Source organism: Eretmochelys imbricata, chromosome 17, assembly GCF_965152235.1.
Source record: "Eretmochelys imbricata isolate rEreImb1 chromosome 17, rEreImb1.hap1, whole genome shotgun sequence".
Classification (NCBI taxonomy): domain Eukaryota; kingdom Metazoa; phylum Chordata; order Testudines; family Cheloniidae; genus Eretmochelys; species Eretmochelys imbricata.
Genome location: NC_135588.1, coordinates 6001764 through 6026773, shown reverse-complemented (window position 1 = coordinate 6026773; position 25010 = coordinate 6001764). Strand labels below are relative to the sequence as shown.

The 25010-nt window shown below is 43.4% G+C and overlaps 1 protein-coding gene across 1 annotated transcript in view; it reads left to right on the top strand.

Moving 5' to 3' along the window:
* The first annotated feature begins 315 nt into the window (after positions 1-315).
* Positions 316-25010, top strand: part of TBX4 (T-box transcription factor 4) — a 51548-nt gene continuing 26853 nt past the window's right edge. Inside the window, exons 1-4 of the mRNA XM_077836660.1 lie at positions 316-471; positions 3925-4019; positions 18818-18937; positions 21296-21443. Coding sequence (XP_077692786.1) covers positions 316-471; positions 3925-4019; positions 18818-18937; positions 21296-21443 — 519 coding nt within the window. The remainder of the gene's footprint in view (positions 472-3924; positions 4020-18817; positions 18938-21295; positions 21444-25010) is intronic.

Here is a 25010-nt window from a genome sequence, read left to right as displayed (position 1 = left end):
TTGAGCCAGGGCATGTCGGGGGTAGGCCCGATTCCGTGCTCGGGCAACCCCCTCTTCCCCCCAGTTTAAATCAACGGGAGCTTGGTCCCGATACACGCTGGTGAGACCGGTCTGTGTGTCCACGTGCTTGAAGGGCCGGATCCTGCAGGCAGAGTGGACGGGAACACAGTCTTTGAGCAATGTAGGCATCGGTCATGCGGGCTGGTCCGCTGAAACCCAGCGCTGCCCGCCCCGTCTGTTTACACTGAGCCCGTTCGCTTTTCTCCCACGCAAGCCGGCTTGGCACTAACCATGTGTGTCCCTGTCGAAAAGGAAATGCTCCAGGAGAAAGGCCTGTCTGAAACGGAAGAAGGGTTTCCAGCAGCCCAGACAGCTGGTCATGCAGAATCCGCAGCGGGCTCCCCGGTTCTTGGCGTGGCAGGAGTCAGCAGCACGCCGCTGAGCAGCCCGCAGGGCCAGGATCCGGAGCAGGTACGCACCCCCGTTTACACAACAACCGGTATCTTCCTGTCTGTCCGCGCTGTGAATTGCACCCCGCCCCTGCTTGCCGGGCTTCCTTCCCACTCCCTTAACATCTGCAGATAGCACCAGCATCCCGAGCAGCTCGTCATCCCCAAGGGAATAAATTCCCTGTTCCCCCGATATCTTCTTGCACCCAGGGATTGAGGGTTTTTATGAAATTCTTTGCTCTAAACTTCTAGGGCTGTTACCCGAGTACTCTACACGCGCTTTATGTGAAAGAAGCCATAACAGACAGAATTTACTGTCTCTGCCACAGATGGCAGGGTTTAAAAATGTTTTTCTCCTTTTTTTTTTTTTAATATTATTATTTTCTCCCCTTTTAACTTGCAAGCTCTCCCCGCCTGCTCTGGTTTTCTTGGAAGGACGTGTTTAAAGACGGCCACTCTGAAGAGTCCGTCTTTGCACAATCTACCCAAGCCTGCAGTTGCTATTTGCAATCAAAATTCAAGGTCAAGAGCGAATCAGAACCACCCCGGTTATCCAGAGTTTTCAGCAACAGGGTTTCCTTTGGAAGGGCTTTAATTTTTGTCTACCTTTAGCTCCTACCTTTTTGACCCGTGCCCCTTATCCATCTGCATTGCTACAGAAACATAATTACGACCACGCTGATTTCAAATGCCAGATTATTGAGTGCCCGGGTACCTTTTTGTAACGCCACTCCAAAACCGTTATGCGGCTTGAGATTTTTGTACAATAATTAAATACAATTAAGCTCCTCCTGCCAAAAAGGCCTGACTGTAAATTAGATGGCATTCAATCATGCCTTCTGATTGACTCGGGGTATTTAGTGTGCTTTTTATAAAGTGTTGACAACTTTCCCATATCAGAATTATAACCTGTCAAGGGGGCGAGGAGGAAGCAGAAATGTAAAACGATGTCGTTTTAGCTACATGTTTAAGCTATTTAAAAAAAAACAACCCACCCCTTTGCTATATAATCATAAATGCATCAAGTAATAGTAATTATGCCTCGGGGCTTTTTAGCTCAATTTACCTCTGGTTTTCCTTCCAATCTCTGATCTCCAGCCAGGTGTTGGAAAGGGAAAATAGGCCCGTGAAAAGAAAGGGAATGTTGGCAATTAGTGATAGGTTCGAGAATACTCTCATTTGTAACAGGAAAAATCTGAACCTCTCAAGATGCTCGGCGTCTCCTTCGCAACACGAGCCAAGCACAGACGTGGGTTTGCTAAGAGCTGAAAAAGTGAGTGTGTGTCAGATGCACCGTTGATTCCATCCTAGGTTTCTCGCCTTTAGGTTTCACCCACCAAGGATGAAGCTTAGCGGGGTTAGCAAATAACCGTGGGATTCCAAGGAAGAATATGAACATCTAGGGCTTGATCCTGCACCCGTCCAAATCAAGGGGTGAAAGCTCCCACTGACTTAAATGAGGCAGGACGAGGCACCTAATGTTGAGTTCCTGCTACTTCAACCGGCTATCAAAAGATTTCCATTAACTCTCTTAAACAGGGAACAAACACCCAGCCCTATCTTGTATATAGTCCACATATGTAGGTATACAGCTTTCCAAACTTCCTAAATAGGCAGCTGAATAAACACCAGACAGGAGTTTCCTGCTGAGAAATTATGTCCACTAAAAGTGCGTGTGTCTATATAATATAATAAAAATAAGGGTTTTCATCTACTGCCCCACCTGACATCAGTGGGGGTTTTGCTATTGATTGCATTAGGAGCAGGCTGGGTCCCCCTATTTGTAACCGAACAGGACAAAACATTTTCCAGTCCAGGCGGTTTTACTTTCAATTTTTCTTGCTGTTTACAAGGCTTTGACTAACCTGAATAGCACATACCCTACCTTAATTTTTTCTTGCATTCTGGGCCTGATCCTGCTTCCACTGAAGTCAATGGCAAAACAAAATAAAGTTATAATATTTGGTTTGCAGCTGGTTTGAAGTGCACGGTTTTTACTATATTGGGATAATTTTTTGAGTCAGCGTTTAGGAGAAAAACATTAACTTTTAAAAAATTGAAATAAAAATGAATATAAATATGATACTGGAAATATGTTTCAGCAACACAATTATTCTATTCTTACATTATATATTATTCTTTTTCTGGTGGATGCATTTATCTTTAGTTGTATTAGAACCTCCTTTTACAGTTCATTACTTGGATAATTCATATTTGTAAAACACTTTTTTATCGGTCATTCTGTAATCTCTACTTTCAAGGAAATACTGAATGAAGCCATGTAGGAGTAATGTAAAAATAACCTAACCCCTGATAAAACTGGATTATCCAAAGTGTTTTTACATGGGACTGATCATATGAGAGTTTGTCTACATGGGGAGTTATTCCAGAATCGCTAACTCCTGATTGTATTCGGGAAGAAGAGCATCTACAGGTGGAGTTAGTCCCTTATTCCAAATTCTCAGTCCACTTTGGAAATGGATTCCGCACATGGAGTTAATCTGGAATAATTAATCTGTTTTCCGTTCACACTTTCCTTTGTTATGGATTAATTTTCATGTATAGACAAGCCCTGAGTATTGTTAATTGTGTAAGTATTTGCAGGATCAGGCCGAGGCCCATAGCATGCAATGAGAAAGCCAAGGACATTGCCGGAGGATAATATATTATGTATAGCCATCATGTCATTTATTATTGATCTTGTTATAAAAATCGCGATCTATTAAATAACTTGCCACTAGGCTAGTGGAGCGGTGGCGTAAAGGACAATCCATTTAACTGTTTCTACTAATTTTAAAACTGTCTATTCTGAATAACTCGCGGGAGGAGGAATTGATTCCTTTTGACCTGAAAGTTATGCGTTCTGCTCATCTAAAAGTGAGTTGCCACCCTGGCAATTGCTGGCTTTTTATCAGCTAATTTAAAATATGCACTTAACAGATTAACATTTTCCGACAGAATTCTACCCTTTGGTGCTGCTTCCACACACACCCACCACGTTGCCGGAACATCCTATAGCAAAGTATGGTTCTGCATTTCATTTTATTTTTTGAGGACAAATATCTTTCTCACCTTGAACCGAGCGGACCGATAAAAGGTTGGATTTTTTGTTTTGTTTTGACCTGTCCCTCATCTGAAAAGGTTGAGCTTTACCTACTGATATACAGTTCTATTTGATAATATCAACAACTCTTAGACCGGTACTCAGAAGTCTTTGGTTTTTGGTTTTTTTTAATCTACTTGGCTGCAGTATCCTCGCTGGATGTGAAGCATTCTGCAATTAAAATGGATTCAGTTTGTTCCTCTCACTTTTTGGAAATAGACAGTGAAATCTTTAGGGCCTACTCCTGCGCCTGGCTTTGCTTTTCCTTTCCAAAGATCATCAGCTCGCAGCTTTGCTCTGAGGGGAGGAATCCTAGATTGAGAATACTTTTGATGATGGTGGTTTTGTTTTTGTTGTTTTGATTCTTTTTAGACAATAGAAAACATCAAAGTCTATCTCCACGAGAAGGAACTATGGAAGAAGTTTCATGAAGCTGGCACCGAAATGATAATAACAAAAGCAGGCAGGTTGGTGAAAATGCATTTCACACCCTTAAAGTCTCTATTCTGTATTGAATGTCACAATTTGCCCACAGCAGAATCTTTCTAAGGGGGGAGACCTATTGCAAATGATTGAATTTTCAGAAAGTAGGCCTTGATTTAAGACTTCTGTAGGATTACTCACATACTCAAAGTTATGCGCCCATGTTGGTACTTTGCTGAATATGGTCAGAAGTGAGCACGCAATTTAAGAAAAGCGAGTATATTGTCTTAGACTATATACTCTGGTCCTCTGATAAGTCTAGGTTAGTTTTAATTCTCTATGCTAATATTTCTTTTGATTATTCGTGTTTCTAAGACCTTCAGGACCAGAGTGATGCCAGTTCTAGACGTGACAGTAATTCTTTCCTGAGCAAGAGATTACCTACTCTGTATAGAATAGTAGTAATGCTCTGTGGTACACTTGTGGAAGTAATAAAGCCTTTGCAAACTGAGACCTTGTTATAAACCACTGGTATCAAACCTTGGTTGAGTGGAGGGTTGAAGCTGCCATTTTGTGTGTATGGGCAGAGCCGTCCCTTGGGTAGGGCGAATTGGGGCCACTGCTCCTGGCCCCGTAGGGTGAAGCGATTGGCAAGCACGGTCAGTCCTGGAAGAGATGAATCTGTCACTTCCCTCCCTGGGCCCTGCACCCCCTTAGGGATGGCCCTGTGTGTGGGGATTGGCCAGGTGTGAGTAAGTATGGGTCTGCTTTAGATTGCCTGCCATTCCTTTGCATGAAATGCTATTCATGTGTCAGTAAGCTCGATTCCTGTTTTATTTTTGCTACCATCATCGTCATAATGGTGAGAGAGGGCTTAGTCCTGTGGAGTGCTTTCAACTCTCAGTGAAATCAGTGGGATTTGAGGAAGGTGGTTCCCATTGTGTTGTCATAATGGAATCTCACAGCCGTGAATGTGAGACTGGGGCCTTGCAGCCCCTCAAACAAACTGTTCCACTAAAGTGAGATGCCCTGTGAAGTCAATGGAAAGGTTGCCCTTGACATCTGGGGAATTGGATCAGGTTCTTGTGAAGGATTACCATCAAGATGTTTTTAAAACCCCTTTAATTTTCTTTAGTGCCACCCTTCTGTAGCAACTGGTGATTTCATATGACCGCACATTAGAGAATCATAAAGATGTAAAGAAGAGCAACGGAAATAGTGTGAAATCACCAGGAAAAATGCCTTTCTAGTGGTAACGTTTCTTCTATGAAGCCTGATCTATAGCCCACTGAATTCAGTGGGAGGCTTTCTCTTGACTTCAGTGAATGCTAGATCAGGTCCATGGTTCACTCGGGCTAAATCTGGCTGTGAGATCCAGACTCCAGAGCTCTGCAGGGTACTAGTGTTCTGCTCTCAGCCCCTCCGGAAACGTGCACTGAATACGTCCTTGTAGGCAGCCTTTCTGCCTTACTGCTCTCGAAGCACTTAAAGGGTTGCCCACTCTTCCTCATATCTTCCCCCCCCTCCCCCCCCCCCCAGAAAAAGTGCTGCGCTCTCTCTATTGGCAGTGTTGCAAGATACACTAGACTCTATCCTTGGGGTAACGGAACCTATCCCACCAGGGAGACAAGGTGAAATTGGGTTCGTAAATCACTTCAAAGAAGCTGACGCATATAGAGTGGGTCAGCTCTATGACTCGGTCCTGCAGTTCTTATGTAGATAAGATCTCCTCCCCCCGGGATTGTAATTTGCTATATAAAGTCTTAGGGCTGGATCTTGAAGCCTTTATTCACATTCATACTTCTATTAATTTCAATGGGGTTGCTACTCGCATTAGAAACGGCTGAAGGATCAGGACTGCAAATACTGGGCCTGTAAATGGAGAGAGAAATTTTACCAAATTCTAGAAACTAAACATCCCAAATGTGTAGGTTATCTCTGTGTCAGTCTTAACTTAGATTGTTTAAACAAATCCATATGTCCAGGACCAAGTCTTGCATTCTTTGGGTGCTTAAAACTCCCAGTGAAATGATATTCATGCTTCACAGCTGCTCAGAGGGGACAGGGTGGCTCTGGTAATTGTCCCAGGGATGTGGAGCCTTTCACTTATAGAAGACCAAGGCCAAATTCTCTGCTGGTGGAAAATCAGTGCAACTCCATCAAAGTCAATGGAACACTGCCAATTTATGCCAGCAGAGAATTTGGCCCTCAGCCTGAACCAGGGCCTGTGTCAGTAGTGACTGATGATTCATTAACAAACCACATGAAATTCTGTTCTGAGTGGACAGAACTTGAACTTCAGCCCAAATGGCAACTTTAACTCTCAGCAGTGAGGCCAAGGACTGAATAGGCCTTATTACTTGACTTCTGTCTAATACACCGAAGAATAATGCACCCATTGAGGCACTGACTTCAAAAGGTGATCCCTCCATGTCAAGGACGAGGCATGTTAGTTGGGAGATGGGGGTGAGTGTGTGTGTGTGGGGGGGGAGGGATTGCGTGTGTGTGTGAGCTTCCTCTACCAGTGCGTGTGACTCTTCTGCAGTAAGAGTGGCCATCAGTATCCTCTAGGCCTGTTACTCCGACAGCTCTCACCAGCGCTGAAAATAAAAATACCTGTAACGGTTCACAGAATAACTCGTCTTACAACAACTAAACATGAAGTTAAGCCATGTGACGATCAGTCTGATTTAGTTGCACAGTTCACAACTGATCAGTGTCCAAAACCTTCTAGAAACAGAACCGCCCAGCAGCACAAGAGTAGACTTCAGTTCAATTCTTATTGAAAATCGTACTTCACCCAAACCATTTAAATACATAGTGATAATAAACCCACCCACCCTCCCCCAATGCCCTACTTTCAATATCAGAGTCTGTATCATCTCTTAAAAGGGGCCTTATACCAGGCTCTCTGTCTGTCTGCAAAAAATATAGGGCCAGTTGAGTGCAGACACAAATTATGGTCCTGATCCTGCAACAGACTGTGTGTGCGTGAAGGGAGGTGGAGTTCTACGCAGGCCCAGGGATGCACCCATGTGCACTCAACTGAAGGATCAGGTCACTTAAATGTCTAATTACTTAATTTCAAAAGGAAAAAAAGGAGTCTGTTTTTTAAATTCTAAATTGCAAATCTAACTTTAATGACCAGTTATTTTAAAAGCGGGTAAAAAATAAGATCAAAGGGAGATCTTGTTCTAGGGTGATGGTGTAAAATAGGCATTCTCTAATTATAATCCAGACCCCGATAACTCAAGAGGAGTGTGTTTATTTCATTTGTTGTCAATCTGTATAACTCCACAGGCCAAGTCAACTATAAATTACCAGGAATTCAGGACTAAGAATTACTTTGGGGGATTATTACTCCCTCTTAGGACGTAGGAGAGACTTGGAGGACACAGCGAGCTCAGTACTGAAATAGGAATGATGATGTTGCCAAGAAAGCTTGATTTATAAAGTGTAAACATCTTTAAAATGCACTCACTATCTTTTTAATGTTTGACTCTTTTATTGTGAGGGGGGGGGAAAGGAGATTCCTTTATATTAAAAGGATCATCAAAAGATAAAAAGTTTGTGAGCAAAGTTCCCTGAACTTTGTGCAAAACCATTCGCCTCCTTTGTATATAAAATAGCACAACTTTTCATGTTTCGTGTTTTGCGGGGTATGCAAATCAATAACTTTTGTCATGAAAGGTTTGTTCTTCTACGTAATTTGTATTGTCTTAAAGGAACACATTAAACATAACACAACAATTAAGAAGCCTGCCCTGCATTCCTTGCACACTTGCAATTCCCAGGCATTTTGGGTGTGTACAAATTTATGATTAGGCCTAAAGAAATGACAGAAATTTAAAGTAAAATTCATTGTCCTTTTTTTTAATGTAAAAAATTCAAGATTTGCATTTTATTCAATGTAAAATTAGTATGTTTGACTGCAGTGGGTCAAATGCTGCCCTGACATACACACAAGCCCACTGCCTTCAATGGCTTTCACCACAGTCCTGATCCTGCAAAGAGGAGCACTGAAGTGGAACACTGTACTTGCACGGAGACCCAGGGAAGTCAAAGGGGATGTGGAGCAATCTGCCAAGGTGGTTCTTTTTGCAGCATTATGGCCTATTATTGTGCGTGAAATGATTTAAACCAGGTATTCAACTCTAAATGATAGCTTTAGATGTTCAGATGTATTGATACAATACAATTTTTCAGAAAGATAAAAGCACTTTTCCCAACAGAAAGATAATCCCAAACATTGTTGCCTTGAAAATAAGTGTGTGTGTGTTCCTCTTTCTTATATACACTTGCTCTACAATATGTATCACCGTATGTACATTTTTAAAGGGTGCTGCAGATTAATACACTCATCTCTTAAGGCACTTACACTCTCTTCGTTTGTATTTAAGGCATGTAATAGTCACAAATTTAATATGAGGGAGCAATTTATACCCAAAGCAAATTGTACAACTTAATTATAAGTTGCTTTTCTTTTCTTTTCTGTCCCCAGGCTCTGTCCTGAATTAGGCTAGTCCTGTAGTTGTAGCTATCTTTGTGGCTCAAATCGGTTTCTGTCTCAATTCTCCAATGGGTTTGACCCTCCAAACCCTCATTCGTTCAAGTAGTCTTTATTCGTGTGAGTAGTCCCATTGGTTTCAGGATTTCTTCTCCCCTTTCACCCTTTTCCAGATCTGTCTGTCCTCTAATTTTAGGGTTTTTTATCCCCCTGAGGCACTGATCTTTACAGTTCTTCCCGGTACCATTCCATGGCCCAAGTGAATGGGCACACCATCACTCCATAGGCAGTGTTAAGACAGGTTTATTACTAATCAGCAGGGAATGCCAATCCGCAGAGCATCTGACCCCCTTCCTGTGGAGACCTAACTCTAAATTAATATGTCAATTTCTCTACAGTGACGAACATCCAAATGATTATGATGGGTTTGTAACCATGGGGTGGGGTTCAGACCACAACACCGTGTATAAATGGATACAGAGCCAGCCTCAATCTTTACTGTAACATCTCTTAAAAACTGCATGTGGATTGAGGGACATTTGTTTTAAGGTCCTCTAAGAACCTTCTTACAATATACTGCACAGAACAACTTTCACCCCTGTGTACGTGGAAAACTTGCAAACCTCTGTGTGATTTTTTTTTTTTTTTTAGATTTTGGTTTGAGTGGCTTATTTCAGTTTAGCTTAAACGTGTTCACAATCGATTTAAGGTAAACTGAAATACCCCTGGTTTAAGGTTTGCACCAGTTTAACTAAATTGGTTTAAATTCACACTTTAGATTAAGCTGGTGAATTTTTGTTAAGATTTTCAGCTAGGAGATATGGATGCCCAGTTCCCATTAAAATGAAAGGGAATTGTGTGTCCAGAATCACTTCAGGCACTTTTGAAAAGTTCAGCCCAAAGCTTTATGTTTAAAAAAGCAAACCAGATCAGGTATGGAACGGGAACCATCCATTTAGAACTTGGAAATAAATTAGTAATTCAAAGAATTTTGACCTACCGAGCCGTAAATTCAGGGTTCTGCAAATACTTTGTAGGTAAGAGCTTGCTCCCAGTGAAATCAGTGGGAACGAAAGCAGGATCCAATCGCTTTTGGCTCTGTTGTTAGAGATGTCAACAACTCCAGCAGGGAACATAGAGTTTCTTGAACTTGGAACAAGTCAGGGAAGTGAGGGACTAATATATTTGAGTCTCCCTTCTATTTTCTCTTAATGATTTGGGATGTTAATAGTTAAATATGTTTCCAAAGCATTTTCCGTTCACTTTTAGATCATTCTCATGTTAATAATCCCTGGCAGGGCCGGTCTCCAGTACCTGGACTGCGTGTTTGCCTTTGCCTTGAATGGCACAGAAGCTACAGATCCTCTCATGCTGGACCCATGAGGATCCAATCCATGTTGAGGAACTAAATCAAATACTGTAAGCCATCAGAGTAGTTAACATTATGGACCAGATCCATTTTTCCTCCTCCTAATGGCTCCTACAGAGGGTGTAACGCTAATGGAGTTCTACCAAGCAGAAAGTTGGCTTTCTTTAGAAGAACAGTTAAAATCATTAGGAACCAGCACAGAGTTGTTAACTGCCCTCATTCTTGTGCAATTTCTTTGAGTTACCTTTGTACTTTGCTCTTTATGCTTCAGAAAACTTAATCTAATTTTAGCTCATCCATCCTCCATTATGGTTTGGACCTTTATAAAGGAATGCTGGAAGCGTTTAAGCTTTCATGGGGGAAAATCAAACTGGAGGTAAAGCATCTTCTTGCAAGAAGTTTGTCTCCGTTTTAATTTGCTATGGGGCAAGAAGAGGAAATGATACTAGATCATTAAAGCAACTGCATAGTTAACCAAGTTCTCAGGAGTGTGAGAAACAATGTTTTATTTAAAACTTAGATGAGTTAGCCAGAAAAATTTAAATATAACCTCCCTTTGCCAAACTAGAAAAATTCCCTAACTGTCTGACCCCCTCGTCGTTGGGTCATGGTCCTGCCACCAGATAAATCTCTCCTATCTGTCCATAGACTGTGAGTTCAATGTTGCTTGTGTTAGTGACAGTGAATTTGGGGCTGAAAAATGAACTACTGATGAGAACTCCTGTTGAACCTGTATTGTTTGTTATTCTGAGGCAAGGATCTGGCATGGGCTAATCCAGCACTTCAAAGCTAACTGCTCTTACTTTGTATACAGAGCGTCATTGCGGAGTGGCGTGGGTGATAAGAGAAATAAGGGACTGGAGGGTTAGGATTCACTGGGAAAATGGGACCCTGTTGAAAAACTCTTTGATCTCTTCAAAGTATTTTCTGAAAGCAAGAATCTATCAAAAAGGAAATGCCATATAAAAAAAAAACCTTAAAGAAATAGTTGACATGACCAAATTTGTATTAATTTACCCGTGGAAAACATTTTTAAAGATGCTTTATGTTGATATGGGAAATATTTGTCACAAAGGAGGGGAAAATAGAAGAATAAGGAAAGATTATTAAAAGATCTTCTTTTAAGGTTCTTGAAGTATCTATCCACCATTAGTTTGTCTTCTGGACAATAAAGACTAAGTGTAAAATTTTCACAAGTGTCTAAGTCCTATTTTTTCAAAAGGCATGTGGGTCCAGATTTTCCCATCAATGGGAGTTAGGTGCTTTTCCCGCATGGGTGCTTTTGAAGACCCCACTAAGTACCCATCTGGTCTAAATACATTTGAAAATCTGGCACTTTAGACTCCTAAATCTTAGTGAGAATCCTTTTGAAAATGGCACTTAGGTGCTTTTGAACATTTTACCCAAATGCAAAGACTGATTTAAATGTTTAATGGCAACTGGGCTGTCTTGTGAACCAGCCTCTAATGGTGGTAGGGCCTAATCCTAACCCCACTGGAATCAATGGTGTAAGACTCCCATTAACGTCAGTGGGCTTTGGATCAGGCCTTTGGCGAACAAATTAGTTCCTTGCAAAACTGCAAAGAAAAAATTGGTGCTACCAGAACATCACGCAGTCAGGGTTAGACTTCATCTGCAGGCTTCAGGTCTCTTGCTTCCATTCCATCTTCTCAGCGGCGGTGAGAGGTGACGGCACTCCCTAATTGTACTACAACTTCCTGTTCACCAGGTCCCTGCAGGAGGTTAGAAAAGGAGGACATCTTTGCTCAAGAGCAGGCGAGCAGCGTCACTGAGGTGACACTCTGCCCTGAAAAGGAAGGTTAGATCAAGCCTCTTAGTGAGTAAAAAGGTCATTAAGAAGGGAGGGTGGCATAGAAGCCACTTCATGAGCCGGTCCAGCCCAAACCATCGTCTGAAGTCCCTGGCCGAGAGACACATGCAGCTTCTTGGCATGTCCAGCCTCGGGAGCGAGTGTGCAAAGGACAGCCAGGCCTCGCATCAGTGTTTCCAGATGACTAGTTCTTGTAGCAGGACTGCTGCTTTAGGCCTGTGTGACTGGCACGCGAGGTTCCTCTTTTCTACCTCACCAGTAAGATACTGGTCTGCTGCAACTGTGCCCCTCCCATTTTAACATACATACGCTCCAGTCCCCAAAGCCCCATCTTCCAAACACGTATCCTTTTGGGATAGGGCCCGCACAGCTGAATAGATGCCGGGGTCACTGTTTGGTCCCACCGAACTTTTAAACTAGTACAGCTGCCTTAAAGGCTGGGACGTCCTGCCTTAGAGGAATGAGTCTGTCTCTCTCATCATTCTGCTGCATAACCAACCAACCAACCACACAATTAAACACCAATTAAAGTTTTGTATGAACCTCAGAAGTTTTGGCTTCACGTCAGTAACTGCTGCCTAGTAAAAGGGATTGGACTGTAAAAGAATAAATAAATAAACAAAGGACGCTTATTCTAACAGCTCATTTTAAAACAATTTGTGAGTATCATGTAGAGATAAAACGTGCATAGCACAAACTTAGCTAAGCAAAGGCTGCTTCGTTATCAGAGCACATAATTCACTAGCACGTCAGCTCTAAAGCTTGCGCGGGCTACAGAATTGTGCTGCTTGATTATTTTTCTTGCTCTTACTGTTTTTGTTACATTTCATCTGTAGAGTGGCACAGGGAAGAATTTAGCTGGGGCCGTACTATTGCCCTGCCAACCTTTTCATGTGGGTTTTGCGCCCCCCTCCAGCCTCCCGCCCCATATTTAACTCCCCAAAGCAATGCACACTCTATTTTTGCTGTCTGCAGGCCTCTCCAAAGAACATCGATCTGCAGATTACTTGATGGCAATTAAGATAAAAAAAGACAGTATTTTAACATAAGGTGCTGGACTCCCCCAGGGATAAGGCAGAACATTATCTTTCTTCATCTTTCTTCATCTTTTCCGTGGAGGATGCCTATGTTATGTGAACATAAAAACAACTTTAATTCTTCATCACCAAGCTCTAATGACAGCGACAGTCCTTTCAAAGCGGGCACTTCTGCACATCTGCCACTACTGCAAAATTTGTGGAGGGAAATAGGAATGTGCCTTTAAAATCCGTTCCTAGAGCTGGGGAGAGTTTTGGAGGGATAGAGAGGAAGAACAATCACTACTGCACCAGGAAGACTAGACTGTCCCTTCTCAATGCGTGTGGGGTAAGAATGCACCTGAGATACAAACAGGGTGTGAACATTCCCGAAGCCTGGAGCTGTTGGGATCTGGGACTTTATTCTGCCAATATAGAGAAGGAGGACGGCAGTAGGGAGGTAGCTGAGATCCCAAAGTTCAGAGGTGTTGGCTCTGGGGTTTTGGTTCAGGGCCGTGGGTAGATCCCTTAGGCCCGAATGTGCTTTTGTGTTGGTTGTCATTCTGGCTGACACAGCAGGACTTGAACTGGGGACGTCTACAGCTAAACATGTGAGTCTTTACAGCTTGAACTAAAAAGCCATGTTTTGTAGCTCGGGGCTGTAACAGATCATGTCCTCTGGGGATCCTAAACAAAGGGAGATGCATAGCAAACACCGACCAGTGGGTTACACCCATTGCATGTTTTGCTTTCTTTAAAAAGTATAAAGGGGAACAAATCAGGTCAAGAAATCCAGGACTCCTATAGCACACGGCCTTGGGGTAGGGGCTTGGCTTTCTCTACTGCTCTTCCTTCTCCTACCCAGCAGACAGGAGGGGATGCGGTGTGGGAAGGGAGCAGAGCTAAGAAAAAGTAACAGACCCATGAGAAAGCCGGAAGCCATCCCTAGGGAGCTAGATGCGTGGAAGGAGTCTCCTCCTTCGTCCCTGTAGCCCCACCACTGGCTTCCCAGACTACAGTTAGACTGTGACCCCTCCTAGGGCGGTCAGGGAGTTCACAGCTAGGGCAAAGCTGCTTAAAGCAGCACTAACTTTCTGCTATGTTTCTTGCCTGGGCTCTGTGGTTTCCACGGTGGTACATGCTATTTATCATGGCCAATCCCTGACACATTGCTGGCCCCACCTTGTTGCCTATGTGGATATTGTGCAGAGGGCCATTTGGTGGCTGTGTGGAAAAGGGCCGGTAGATTTCTAAGTGACGGTGCGGTCCCAGCAGTCATCTCTGAGGGTAGTAAATGAGGTATTCTCACAGCAAGAGCAACCTCTTGAATCACGCGAGGTGAATGAGACTCTCAAGCCCTTGCAGTGTCCATTCCACTTTACCTGTTTTGCAACATACACGGTATTTGGTGTCTGCTTCCCTTCCTTACCCATCTCACTCCGAACTTTTCTGTATCTCTTTCTCTCCCTCGTATTTGGAGACAAGAGCAGTGGAAAGTTGGGGCTTTTTGAGGCCCAGGAGCATGGTGAAAGCCGGGGCAGCTGGAAAGCTTCGAACGTGACCATTCTCTCTATGCCAACTTTTCAAGGAGCTGCTTCGTAACAGCAGCAAACCGGCATGCGCTCTCTTCCTACGCCAGTGAAGAAGGGTCTTGGGCTCTGGAAGTCGCGGGGGGGGCCCACGTGCGACACGGTGCAAGATGCCTGACGTTTGGGACGGGCTTGGGAGGTAGCCCTGCAGTTGCTTCTGTTTCTGGAGCAATGATATTGACAAATGCCCTGGCCCTGGTCATGCAATGCCCTGGGATCTCCCTTTTACCGGGGCGCCTGTTCGAGGAAGCACTAGCTTAAAAGACAAACCAAAGTAATTAGCCTTGTACTGAACAGGCAGCCTGCAACAATGGCTGGAAGCCGCTCGGTTAATAGCTTTTAAAAAGGACATGAAGGCTCACAGACGGAAAGAGACATTTGAACTGCACTTCCTTCAATGCACTGGGGCTGAGGCTCCTGCCCAGATCTTTGTGAAGTGCAGCAGCTTGGCAGTTCTGCCCATCCGGCTTCCTTTGGTGATTCCCTCCACCGCTTCCCAGCTACAGACTGTCGTATGGAGCAAAAATCATCTGTGTTTAGGGCAGATAGGCGTGATTGAGTTGGTCTGTGCACAAGACTGTGAGGACAGGGACTACTAATCCCAAGTCTGATGCTGATTCATTCTGTGGCCTCAGGCGAATTATAAATAGCCAGTTTATGCAGTGCTGTAAATTCACAAAGCATTTCACCTCTCTCTCTCAGGTCCCCCATCTGTACGCTGTGTGGGGCAGAAACCGACCTTCTGTTCTGTGTTTGCTCAGCACAGAGTACAATGCGTTCCTGGCCCACAGGGCTTCAGTAATATGCATAATAAGCAGGAATAGAACTACTTAATAACTACATAATGAGCAGGAATAGAACTCCCTTCTGCAACGAAGGTGTTCCTGAGGATTAATTACTGCATCTCATCTGCAGACTGAGCTAGGAAGAGGTCCCAGTGAAGACAAGGATCCTGTATATGCATTGCCCATTGGGCTCCTGTTTGTAAATGGTTTTCAAACTCGGAAGCGCTTCCGGAGTGCGAAGTTCAGTATGATTGAGGGGTCCAGTATGGGTTAAAATAATAATCTGTCTGTATCTTCATCCAGATCTCAAACCAAATCCAGCCTGAGTCTTTTTCAGCAGTTGGGAAAAGTGTGATCAACGTTGTGTGTGTCTGTCTGTCTGTCTATGTACTACGTGCACCTGTTGAGCAGCTCCTGGTTTCAGATGGGACAGGAGCTGAAAGTAATGTACAGCGAGCGATTCCTCGCCCAGGCAACATGGAAGAGTTCCAGAAAAGAATCTCTCGACAACGCCAGACTTGCTACGCGTCAACGGAGCTACTCTCAGTAATAAGCTCAGTGTTCAGCCATAACTGTTTGCAGGATCAAGCCCTCAACCAAATCTCGCCGGGCAGAAATCTCGGCTATGCATGCAGACTTTTGGATGCTTACCAAGACTTGCTAGTGGACTACATAGCCTCACTGGGAGAGCGTGTGCTCTGCACACAGCCCTCTCGACGTGCTTCCCCTTCGTTTTCGCTCAAATTGACCATCCAGGTAAGAGCCTGGGCAACACCACACAGCAAGGACACACTCTCTCTTTAACTCCGGAACCAAAAGACGATTGCAGTTTCGGGCCCAGCTCCCCCATTTGTCGGGTATCCTCACCAGAAACACATGACCCATGCTTGTATCCTATTGCACAGAGACGTTTACTAGCTGGACTTTGCCAAGGGGTTGAGAGAGTTTTCATTAAGAAAATTAAAGCGACACGTCCCTGGACAGCATGTTAGTTGCATATTTTTTTAATGCCAAAATGCAGCAGCTAATAATGAGGATGAAATGCCCATGCAGGGCCAGAACTAAGCACTGAGCCTCAATGCTTTCCCTGGAAACAAACGCTGAGAGTTGGCAGATGCCACCGTGGCTCAATCTGTTGACTTGCCAAGTGTAATGCTACCACTGCTAGATACTGAACGGTTTGCAAGTTAAGCAACACCTTCAATCAGATGTGCGTTCCCATTTGTTATCCTTCAGGAATTTCAGCTGTGTATATTATAGAAGTACTTCGCCTCTTTGTATTTATTTTAGAGGGCTATACTAAAGAACATTATAAACTCCGGCATGTCTACGCTATATGAACTCCATATGCTGAAGCTTAATTTTAAATGCCATTAAAAAAGCACTTAACATTTACAGTAGATCAGTCTGGCTACTTTAGCAGCTTGGCTGTAGTACAGTATGTGAAATGATTGGGGAAGAAAGAACTTCAGAAGCTACAGGTTATTTTAAAAAAAAACAACCACCCCGACTTCTACAGAATCCTTTACTGGTACATCTCAATAACTGTCCAAAATCCTATTTTCTAATTTTTTTCTTAACGTCCATTTTTTCTTTCATTTCATTTTTAAATGCAATTTTAAGACCTAATTTTAAAAAAAAAAATCTTGGCATTCGGCTTGGATTCCTTGTGTAATTTTTTTACGGTGTGAATTGGGCTGTGTGTTCACAACCTGAAACGTCCTACTGTATTTATACAGGTGCTTACCTGTGTGAGGACAAAGTTAAGAGGAGTGCAGAGTTTATGAATGAAAATCAAATATGGACATTGGTAAACCACCCCTGTTTAGTCCCAGCTAAATACATCATAAATATCTGGAATTTATGCAGGGTGTTAAAAGAGTCAATTCAAATGAATCCTAACAGGGTCCATTTTGTTGCCTTCTCCTGGAGCAGTTACAAAATGGTGGCAAAGACAGTAACTACCGTTCATCTGACAGGCCCAGATTGTTCAGCGGTCCCTAGCACTCGTCACTTTCCTTGGCCACACATACAGCGATCCCTTTTAGTGGCGGGAAGAAACGTGTTCATTAAAAAGAGAAAAGGGGGAGAAAAGAGTTTAAAATCTCGGGTCTATCCGAGTGTGGGGGAGGGCTCTTTCTGCCAGGCCAAGCTATTAATCCAGATTAAACTCTCATTTAAATTGCTAGACATTTTGACAGAGTAATGATGTCAGGATTTGCCCCGTTGTTGCTAACGATGGTTGTGACAATGCTGCCTCAGGATATAGATATTTTCATCTGCTTTGCCCGTTTTTTTCCTAGTACAAATGAGCCGTCCCGGCATGTTGATGTATTGGATTGTTCCGTCTTCTTGCTTAAAGACCGTGATGAGCCAGTTTGCGCAAGTAACTTGTTTTTATTGGCTGGGGAGAGGCTTGGTAATATGGAGCCAACAGAAAAGCTACTCATAAGATTGAAGATGCATGGTCCTGCAAACCCGTACTGCTTACTTGGTGTTTAGTGCCCTGGAAACCAGTGGAAGTACTCGCATGGATCAAAGCTACCCACACCAGCAAGGGTTGCAAGCGCTTACACTGTGACTGTATGAAGTAATTTCCCTGTCACATCTAGCTGTTGTTTGTTTTCACACTGTAAATACTGCTCAGTAATGTAACGTCTTAGGGAGAGATTTTTCTGCTTGTGTAAACTGGCACAACTCCACTGGCTACAACGGTGCTGCGCCAACTGACCCTAGCAGAGAATTTGAGTCAGACGCTCCATTCTTGAACAGTATTTGCCGTATTCAGTTAATGCACAGTAAAGTCAATGGAGCTGCATCTGTTTACATCAGCATAGACTTTGACCCTTAATCTGCTCCCCTCCGTTGGAGAGAGGAAACCTGGGGTCTCTGAGGCAGGGCTCTATATTGGGTCAATATCGATTAGTAACACTTTTTCCCCCCCTGCCATCTCAGGTAAGTTTTTCACCATAGTCGTCGTATTTATTATTTGTATTACCATCACACCTAGGAGCCCTGTCATGGAACATGACCCCATTGTACTAGGTGCTGCACAAACATACTCTCGCTGTCTAATGACTGGATGTTCATAATTTCTGATCAAAGTTCAGAACTGTGTGTGTAGGAGTTTTCCCAAGAGAACTTGTCTCCTTTATGTTGTTAACCTGACCGTGGGAGGCAGAGATTCCTTCACTGGGGGAGTGTAGTGTGCAGTGTAAGATAGTTCCTTTACCTCTTTCAGACCCATAGTCACCAGCACTCATGCTTTGTGTTCCCTCTGGAAGGCGCTAGGCCAACCAGAGTCATTCCCAGATGATCCTGAGTAGCTTTTAAATCAAATCAGCGAATACCCCAGTTTTTTAGGATGAAAATCACCTTCAGGCAGAGGGCCTGTACAAGGCCCAATGCACCGATTAATAAAGGCCTACTCACTGCCCTGAGCATGCATGAGGGATTAAATTCTGAAAAATGGTCAATGCAAGGCCTGCACCCCATGTAAGTCCCCCTTTTGCTCTGTTATGAGGAAGGGGAACTTAAGTGGCGCACAGACCTCGTGTTCGCTCTCCACAGGGATGAATGTCATTCAAATGCCTTAAGTGACACTTAAGTGGTACGTAGTCTTTAGGGTGAATTTCACTTTAGACTTTCACTGGAACCTCCTTTTGGGGCTCCTCTCTGCTGTTCCGTTATTTTGTACTATGTGTTAAGTTACGCACTAACGTATTAACCCTTTGCTTTTCATAAGGAGGATGTTTCCTAGCTACAAAATTAAGGTAACCGGGATGAACCCCAAGACCAAGTACATCCTGTTGATCGACATTGTCCCAGCTGATGATCACCGGTACAAATTTTGTGACAACAAATGGTAAGAGACTATTCGGTTTTTTTTCCTTGGGTTACCAAAAGAGAAGTATTCATATCTGTGTCAACTGTTTGCAATAAGCACTGAGGAGATGGTCGATAAGGACCTTCATGGGGACAAAATACCAGATACCAAAGTGCTATTTAACCTAGCCAGGAAAGGCAGAACAAGAATCAATGGCTGGAACTTAAAGCCAGACAAATTCAAATTAGAAACAAGGTACAAGTTTTTTAATAGCGAGGGCAATTAACCAGCGAACAAACTACTAAGGGAAATGGTGGAGTCTCTATCACTTAATATTTTCATATTAAGCCTGGATGCTTTTCTAGAGGATATGCTTTAGTCAGACACAATGGGGCCAATCCAGGGGTAACGGCATGAAAGTCTACAGCCTGTCATACACAGTTTAGACTAGACGATGTAGTGGTCCTTCTGGCCTTAAAAAATTATGTATCTATGAGGCCTTAGATTTGCAGTGGGTTGAGTGTTGACCATTTCTTCTCTAATTATATTTGTTCTGTGGGAAAGAGCCACAAAGCCACCAGGTGAAGATCTGTGGGCAGACCAGATGAATCTCTCTCATTTATCCAAACTGGTGCGACTTTTCTTGACCTCACCTACTAGTTCCAATAGGTTGATGCTGGCGGTTGATGGTGGCCATCTTGGATTTATGTCTTTTGAGCAAAAATACTTCTTGTCACTCTCGAGATGTCATTGTCTGTTGGAAATATCATATGTGTTTTAAAATAAATAAATTGATAACAAACCCACCACCACCAGAGTGTTCTTGAAGTGCCCGCTCTCCTTTCCTGTTGCCATTTTTGAAACACAGGAGCAGTAGGGATCTTGCAGTTCTTGTGGTGGTAAGGTCCCGTGGGAATTGAGGCCTACCCCAGGTTGGAAGTCACAGCCCCTAGAGGTTGGATAGTTAAAATATGGGACGACTTTGTGGTCTCAGAAAGAGGGAGGACAAGCGGAATTGGTCATCCAGTGTAGCCCAGTTCTGGAGCCATTTTTATTCCCCCCTCCTCCCCTTTTTTTTTTTTTTTTTTTTTTTGCTTTCTCTCTCTCCTCTCACCCTCTCTCAATGAGCAAGATTACTCAGCAGGAAAGGCAGGTTTAGTATCGACTTTCCTGCCCATGGGAATCTCGTGCATCTTGTCACCTGAAAATCTCTCCTTGCTGAAAATATGCTGTGCCCTTCCCAGGACCCTCCTGCTTTCTCTGTGTGGAACTTCATCTGTTCCACTAAGTGTCAACATTGCTTCTAAGTCAATGGCAAAACTCCCATTGACTTTGAAGGGAACGGAATTGACCTCTTCATAGTGATATCCCATACAAATGTAATCTACATGCACATTTTAGGGCATTGTTCTAGTTTTTTTAATTGTCTCTGAGCTAATGCTTGTTTCTGGAGTCCTTGTAGAATGGGAGCGGTATTCACCAGGAACCTTACGCAACCCAGGGCAAATTCTTTGCTTTAGCCATTAAGTCCTAGATGATGTTAACTCTCTTAATTTAACTTTGGCCGTCACTAGAACTGTTTTCCCTTTCCATCTGTTATTGCTGTTGGAAAGGCTCTGCTGTTTTTGGTAATACTCCTCTTACTGGTGTTTTATAGCATAAGAACAATACACAGCAAGGGGAGAGTTGCTGTGACATGCTGTATTAGAGCATTAAATCCATGAAAACTAATGGAGCTTTTGATGTGTGAACAAAGGTGGCTGGCGGGGGCGGATGGGAGCACAAATCCGCGTCCCAGCCGCAGCCTGAGAACTGGGCTTCCACAGGGGCTGGAGGGGAAGGAGTCACTTCCCAAGAGCTTCTACCAAGCTGGCATTCCAGCCTTAGGAGCTACAGTAGCCTCTGCACTTGTTGTAGCCCTGCTACCTGGATCCAGCCTTGGATTTGCCCCCTTCACTCTTTCCCCAAATGCCTTCCACCCCAGAGTGATGCTGGATCCTGCCTCTCTGCACAGTGGAGCCATGCGGAGACCTCTGAGTGGCAAAGACAGGACTTGCCCGTAGCCAGTTCTCATACGGCTGCCGTGTCGTATCACTCCTACAATACTATGTGTCCAGGTAAAACCCTGGCCAGGCAATGAGAACTGAAAAATGAGAAAAGAGGTCTGTGTTCCTTGCCCCACTTTTTGCTTCATCCTTCCCAGACCCATGAAACAGCAACAGCATCCTAAATTTCTTGCGTTTCTCCAGCTGGCCACCCGGTCTGGGCCAAATCCATCTTAGAATACAGACGGTAGCTCAGGATTTGTAAGACGGTTACCATGTTCAGTTAGGTAATGAATTGCTCTGAAGTGCTAATTGGCCAGGAAGACGTAACCCATGAGTGCCTTGTTCACAGGATGGTGGCCGGGAAAGCAGAGCCCGCAATGCCCGGGCGGTTATACGTTCATCCGGACTCGCCTGCCACGGGAGCTCACTGGATGCGGCAGCTGGTGTCGTTTCAGAAGCTAAAGCTCACTAACAATCACCTCGATCCGTTCGGACACGTAAGTTCTGGAAATGTTATTGCCAGAGGTGGGCGCAAGCCCCAGTTTGCATGAGAGTCTGAACTTCCTCAGATTTCAAGCAGGCTTGGCTCTGGGGCTCCACTTAGGAGTGGCCTCTAATTCATTAATTTTTTTATAATTATTAGTAGCATTTCCTTTATTCTATTAGGTAACTGAGAATGAGGATGTTGTAATGATACCAGATCAAGCACTCCCCACTAACTGCTTTAGTGCCTTGCACTGGCCTCTTGAAGTGCCGTGTGTGACTTGTTCAGTTATTCATTTGCGTAGCGCTATTGGGCTTCTACTCTCCGCTATGGAATTTTCAAGTCAGTGGTTTCAGATGTTTCAGCCAAAGCCTTTGATGCGTACGGTATGCAGAGCACTCAGAAACAGGTTACATAAGATCGTCATTTTCCAAGCTGGCTTCGGCACTCCTATAAAAGATGGAGTAGTTTATTTGGAAACTCTTAATTCCTGTGTATTGCAGATGTCGGACTGGGAAGTACACTGTTATCGACCACAATACATTTAATAGCTTAGAACACTGGCCTTTCCAGACTGCCAGCCATGTGTGCGCCCGCGTAGGTAAATACAACATACTGACTAGTCTGGTTTTCACTTTGCAAGTTGAAGGACACGTACAAATAAACAACATTGACTCGAACTAGTAAGGTTAGATTTTTAGGATTTGTAGAATTCTTTTAATTTCAGTGGTCTCAGGCACTTAGCAATGCAGGTCCGAGCATTTGCTTTGCATAACAACACATGATTTTTACCTGCTGCTCCTTGAAATACTGGTGGTGTTGGGAGGGGCAGTGTGGGGGATGCCGATAGATTTGCAAAGTGAAGGGGAAGTGGACCTGTCTTGCTCAAACTGAGCATGTAGCCATATGCTAAATGGCAGAGCTTCAGCTGGGGTAAATGGTCATAGCGTCACAATCATAAGCTATGCACAGTGTTAATTGTACAAACTACATCACACAAGGATCTGCCCCGAAGGGTTAAATCCTGGCCCCAAGGCATAACTCTGTTCCCATTTAAGTCAATAAGAGTTTTGCCATTAACTCCAATGGGTGCAGAGACTAATGCTTTGCATTTCAGAGCATCCTATGGTGAGAAAAAAAACAAACAACCAGCCCCCACCCCAAAATCAAGTGCTCTTATTAATACAGTTGTCCTGAAATATACAAAAGTTACAACTCACTTGGAGAGAGAAATAACTTTTAAACATACTGATCTGGGGGTCTTTCCCAAAGCCCGTTGAAGTCAACAGCAGCCTTTCCAATGACTTAAGTGCATTTGGATCAGATCTATGGCATGCAAGATTTCAACAGAACCTAACGAAGCTCTTTGTGCAGTCAAATTTTGCACATTTCCCTGACTGGCTTGAGCAGAAATAAGGGTTGCTGATGGGACACTCTGCACAGGGAGATTGTATAAGTCAAATAGAAACACAATAAAATTCTAAAACAAAACAAAACCCTGAATAAGCAAATCCACTTTGCATTAACATAGGGAAAGCAGAATGCTGTAAGTCCCCAAAATAGTGCAGATCCAGTAATTTTAGGGTCTGTCCAGAATTTTTGATGCCTTTTATGACTTTATGCAAATTCGAACTATCTTCCCATTTCTAAATTTCAATGCTGCAAAGATCCCAGCCATCACAATGTGATGCCTTGATAACCCAGCTTTACAGAAAACAGTCAAGCAAAGTTGGGAACTTGACCCCCTTCTCCAACCTATTGACCCCAATGAAATGTGTGTGAACTTCAAAGACTAATCAGGACCATTTAAATGCTTACATTATTAAGCGCAGGCTTCCCCCCCCCCACTCTTTTTTTTTTTTTTTTTTTTTTTTTTTAGGGAAAAAAACACCATGGAAATTAAATGCAAGCAACTATGCTAAAGATTGCATGGCTAAAAATGTCATCTTTGGAAAATGCCAAAATTAAGATCTCAGTGGCAGCAGTAACTTGACAGCTTTGCACACATCACATTTTTTATCCCGCCCCCCCGGTTAACTGTGTATTTTAATGTATTACTGTTTATGTTGTAAAATGCATACTGTCAAACTTACAGGACGTTCACTGTGGTCATAAAAAAACCCCCCAGGATATCTAGTGTTACTGTTGGAACGTTCAGCATCTGTTTTTCCTGACCTTTTTTTTTTTTTTTTTTTGGTCATTTTTAACTGTGCAATTTATTTAACAGACTGAGTTGGTGATTTTTTTTTTAAATTTTTTCACCCATTTATTAAACATTTTGTTTGTCACTCTGAGGACACGTTCATAATAGGAAGGGGACTCTGGGTCAGATCCTCAGCTAGTGTATGTTGGCATAGTGCCATTGACTACAATCACAATCCACACCAGCTCAGGATTTGGCCCTCTCGCCTCGTGTAATCTGTCCTCTAAGACTGCCCTTTTATCTACGACTTTAGTACAGTGTACGCTCAAGAAAAATGCCAGGAGTAAAATTTTCAAAGGTGCCTAGGTCCCATTTTCAAAAGCCTCTAAATCCCAGTGGGACTTAGGCACTTAAGAACTTTAAATCACTTTTGAAAATAGGATTTAGGTGCTTTAGAGATTTTTAATTGTTTTTTATATGCATATGAAGGAAGGCAGGACCATGTACTGGGCTAGTCAGACTTTTCCTAGCAATGCAGGATATTTCATTGCATTTGTTACACCATCACTGACACTTCACAGGGCTATTCTGAAATAGTGATTCCTGATTAACTCCATGTGCGCGCGCTCCTATTCCAGAATAAAAGTGCTGTATTCCAAATTAACGTACTCGGGTTAATCTGCTTTGAATTCACACCCTATTTTATCCCAGATTAATTGGTACCGTTACAGACCAACCTTTAGAGTATAAGCTCTTCAGGGCAGAGGCAGTGACTTTGTGTGTGTTTGTACAGTCCCTAGCACAACATAGGCACCAGTTTTGACTAGGGTCAAGGGATACTACTGCTATGTATAAATTAATAATAATCACTTTTAATTTCTAGGACTTTGCTCTCTAAGTATTCGCAAACTCTCTCTTTATGCTCCCTAAAAACAGGTCATAAAACCCACACTGCTTGTTTGCCTTCTATTCCTGCTGTATAAGGCTAGCTGCCATTTCCTTTTGATTTTCCGAAAACCTCAAAACCACTGCGGGCCTTTTTCCTCATGCTGCAGTTACTTTCCTTTTTGGTGCACAGAGAGTGACCCAGGAAGAGGCCTCAACAGCAGCCCACTTTGGCACTGTTAGTTCAAGGGAAACGGCTAGTGCCAACCAGGTGTGTAAACATAGGGTTTCTTACCGTCCCACCAAATCTCCGCACATGGAGAGTGAACTGTTAAGTGAGCAATCCTAAAGGCCCTGCACGGTTTGCTGCAGAATCTCTGTTACAGGGCTATTGTACCCCGCTCTAAACTGCAGCTTTTTTATGTGTGTAAGTAATCCCTTTATAACATGCTTTGACATGCAGAACTCTTCTAGACTCCTTGCAGACAACGACGGCTGTCTGAGGGGGAGGCAGGAAGTTACTGCAAAATAGCTCTGCTTTTAACTACTCCA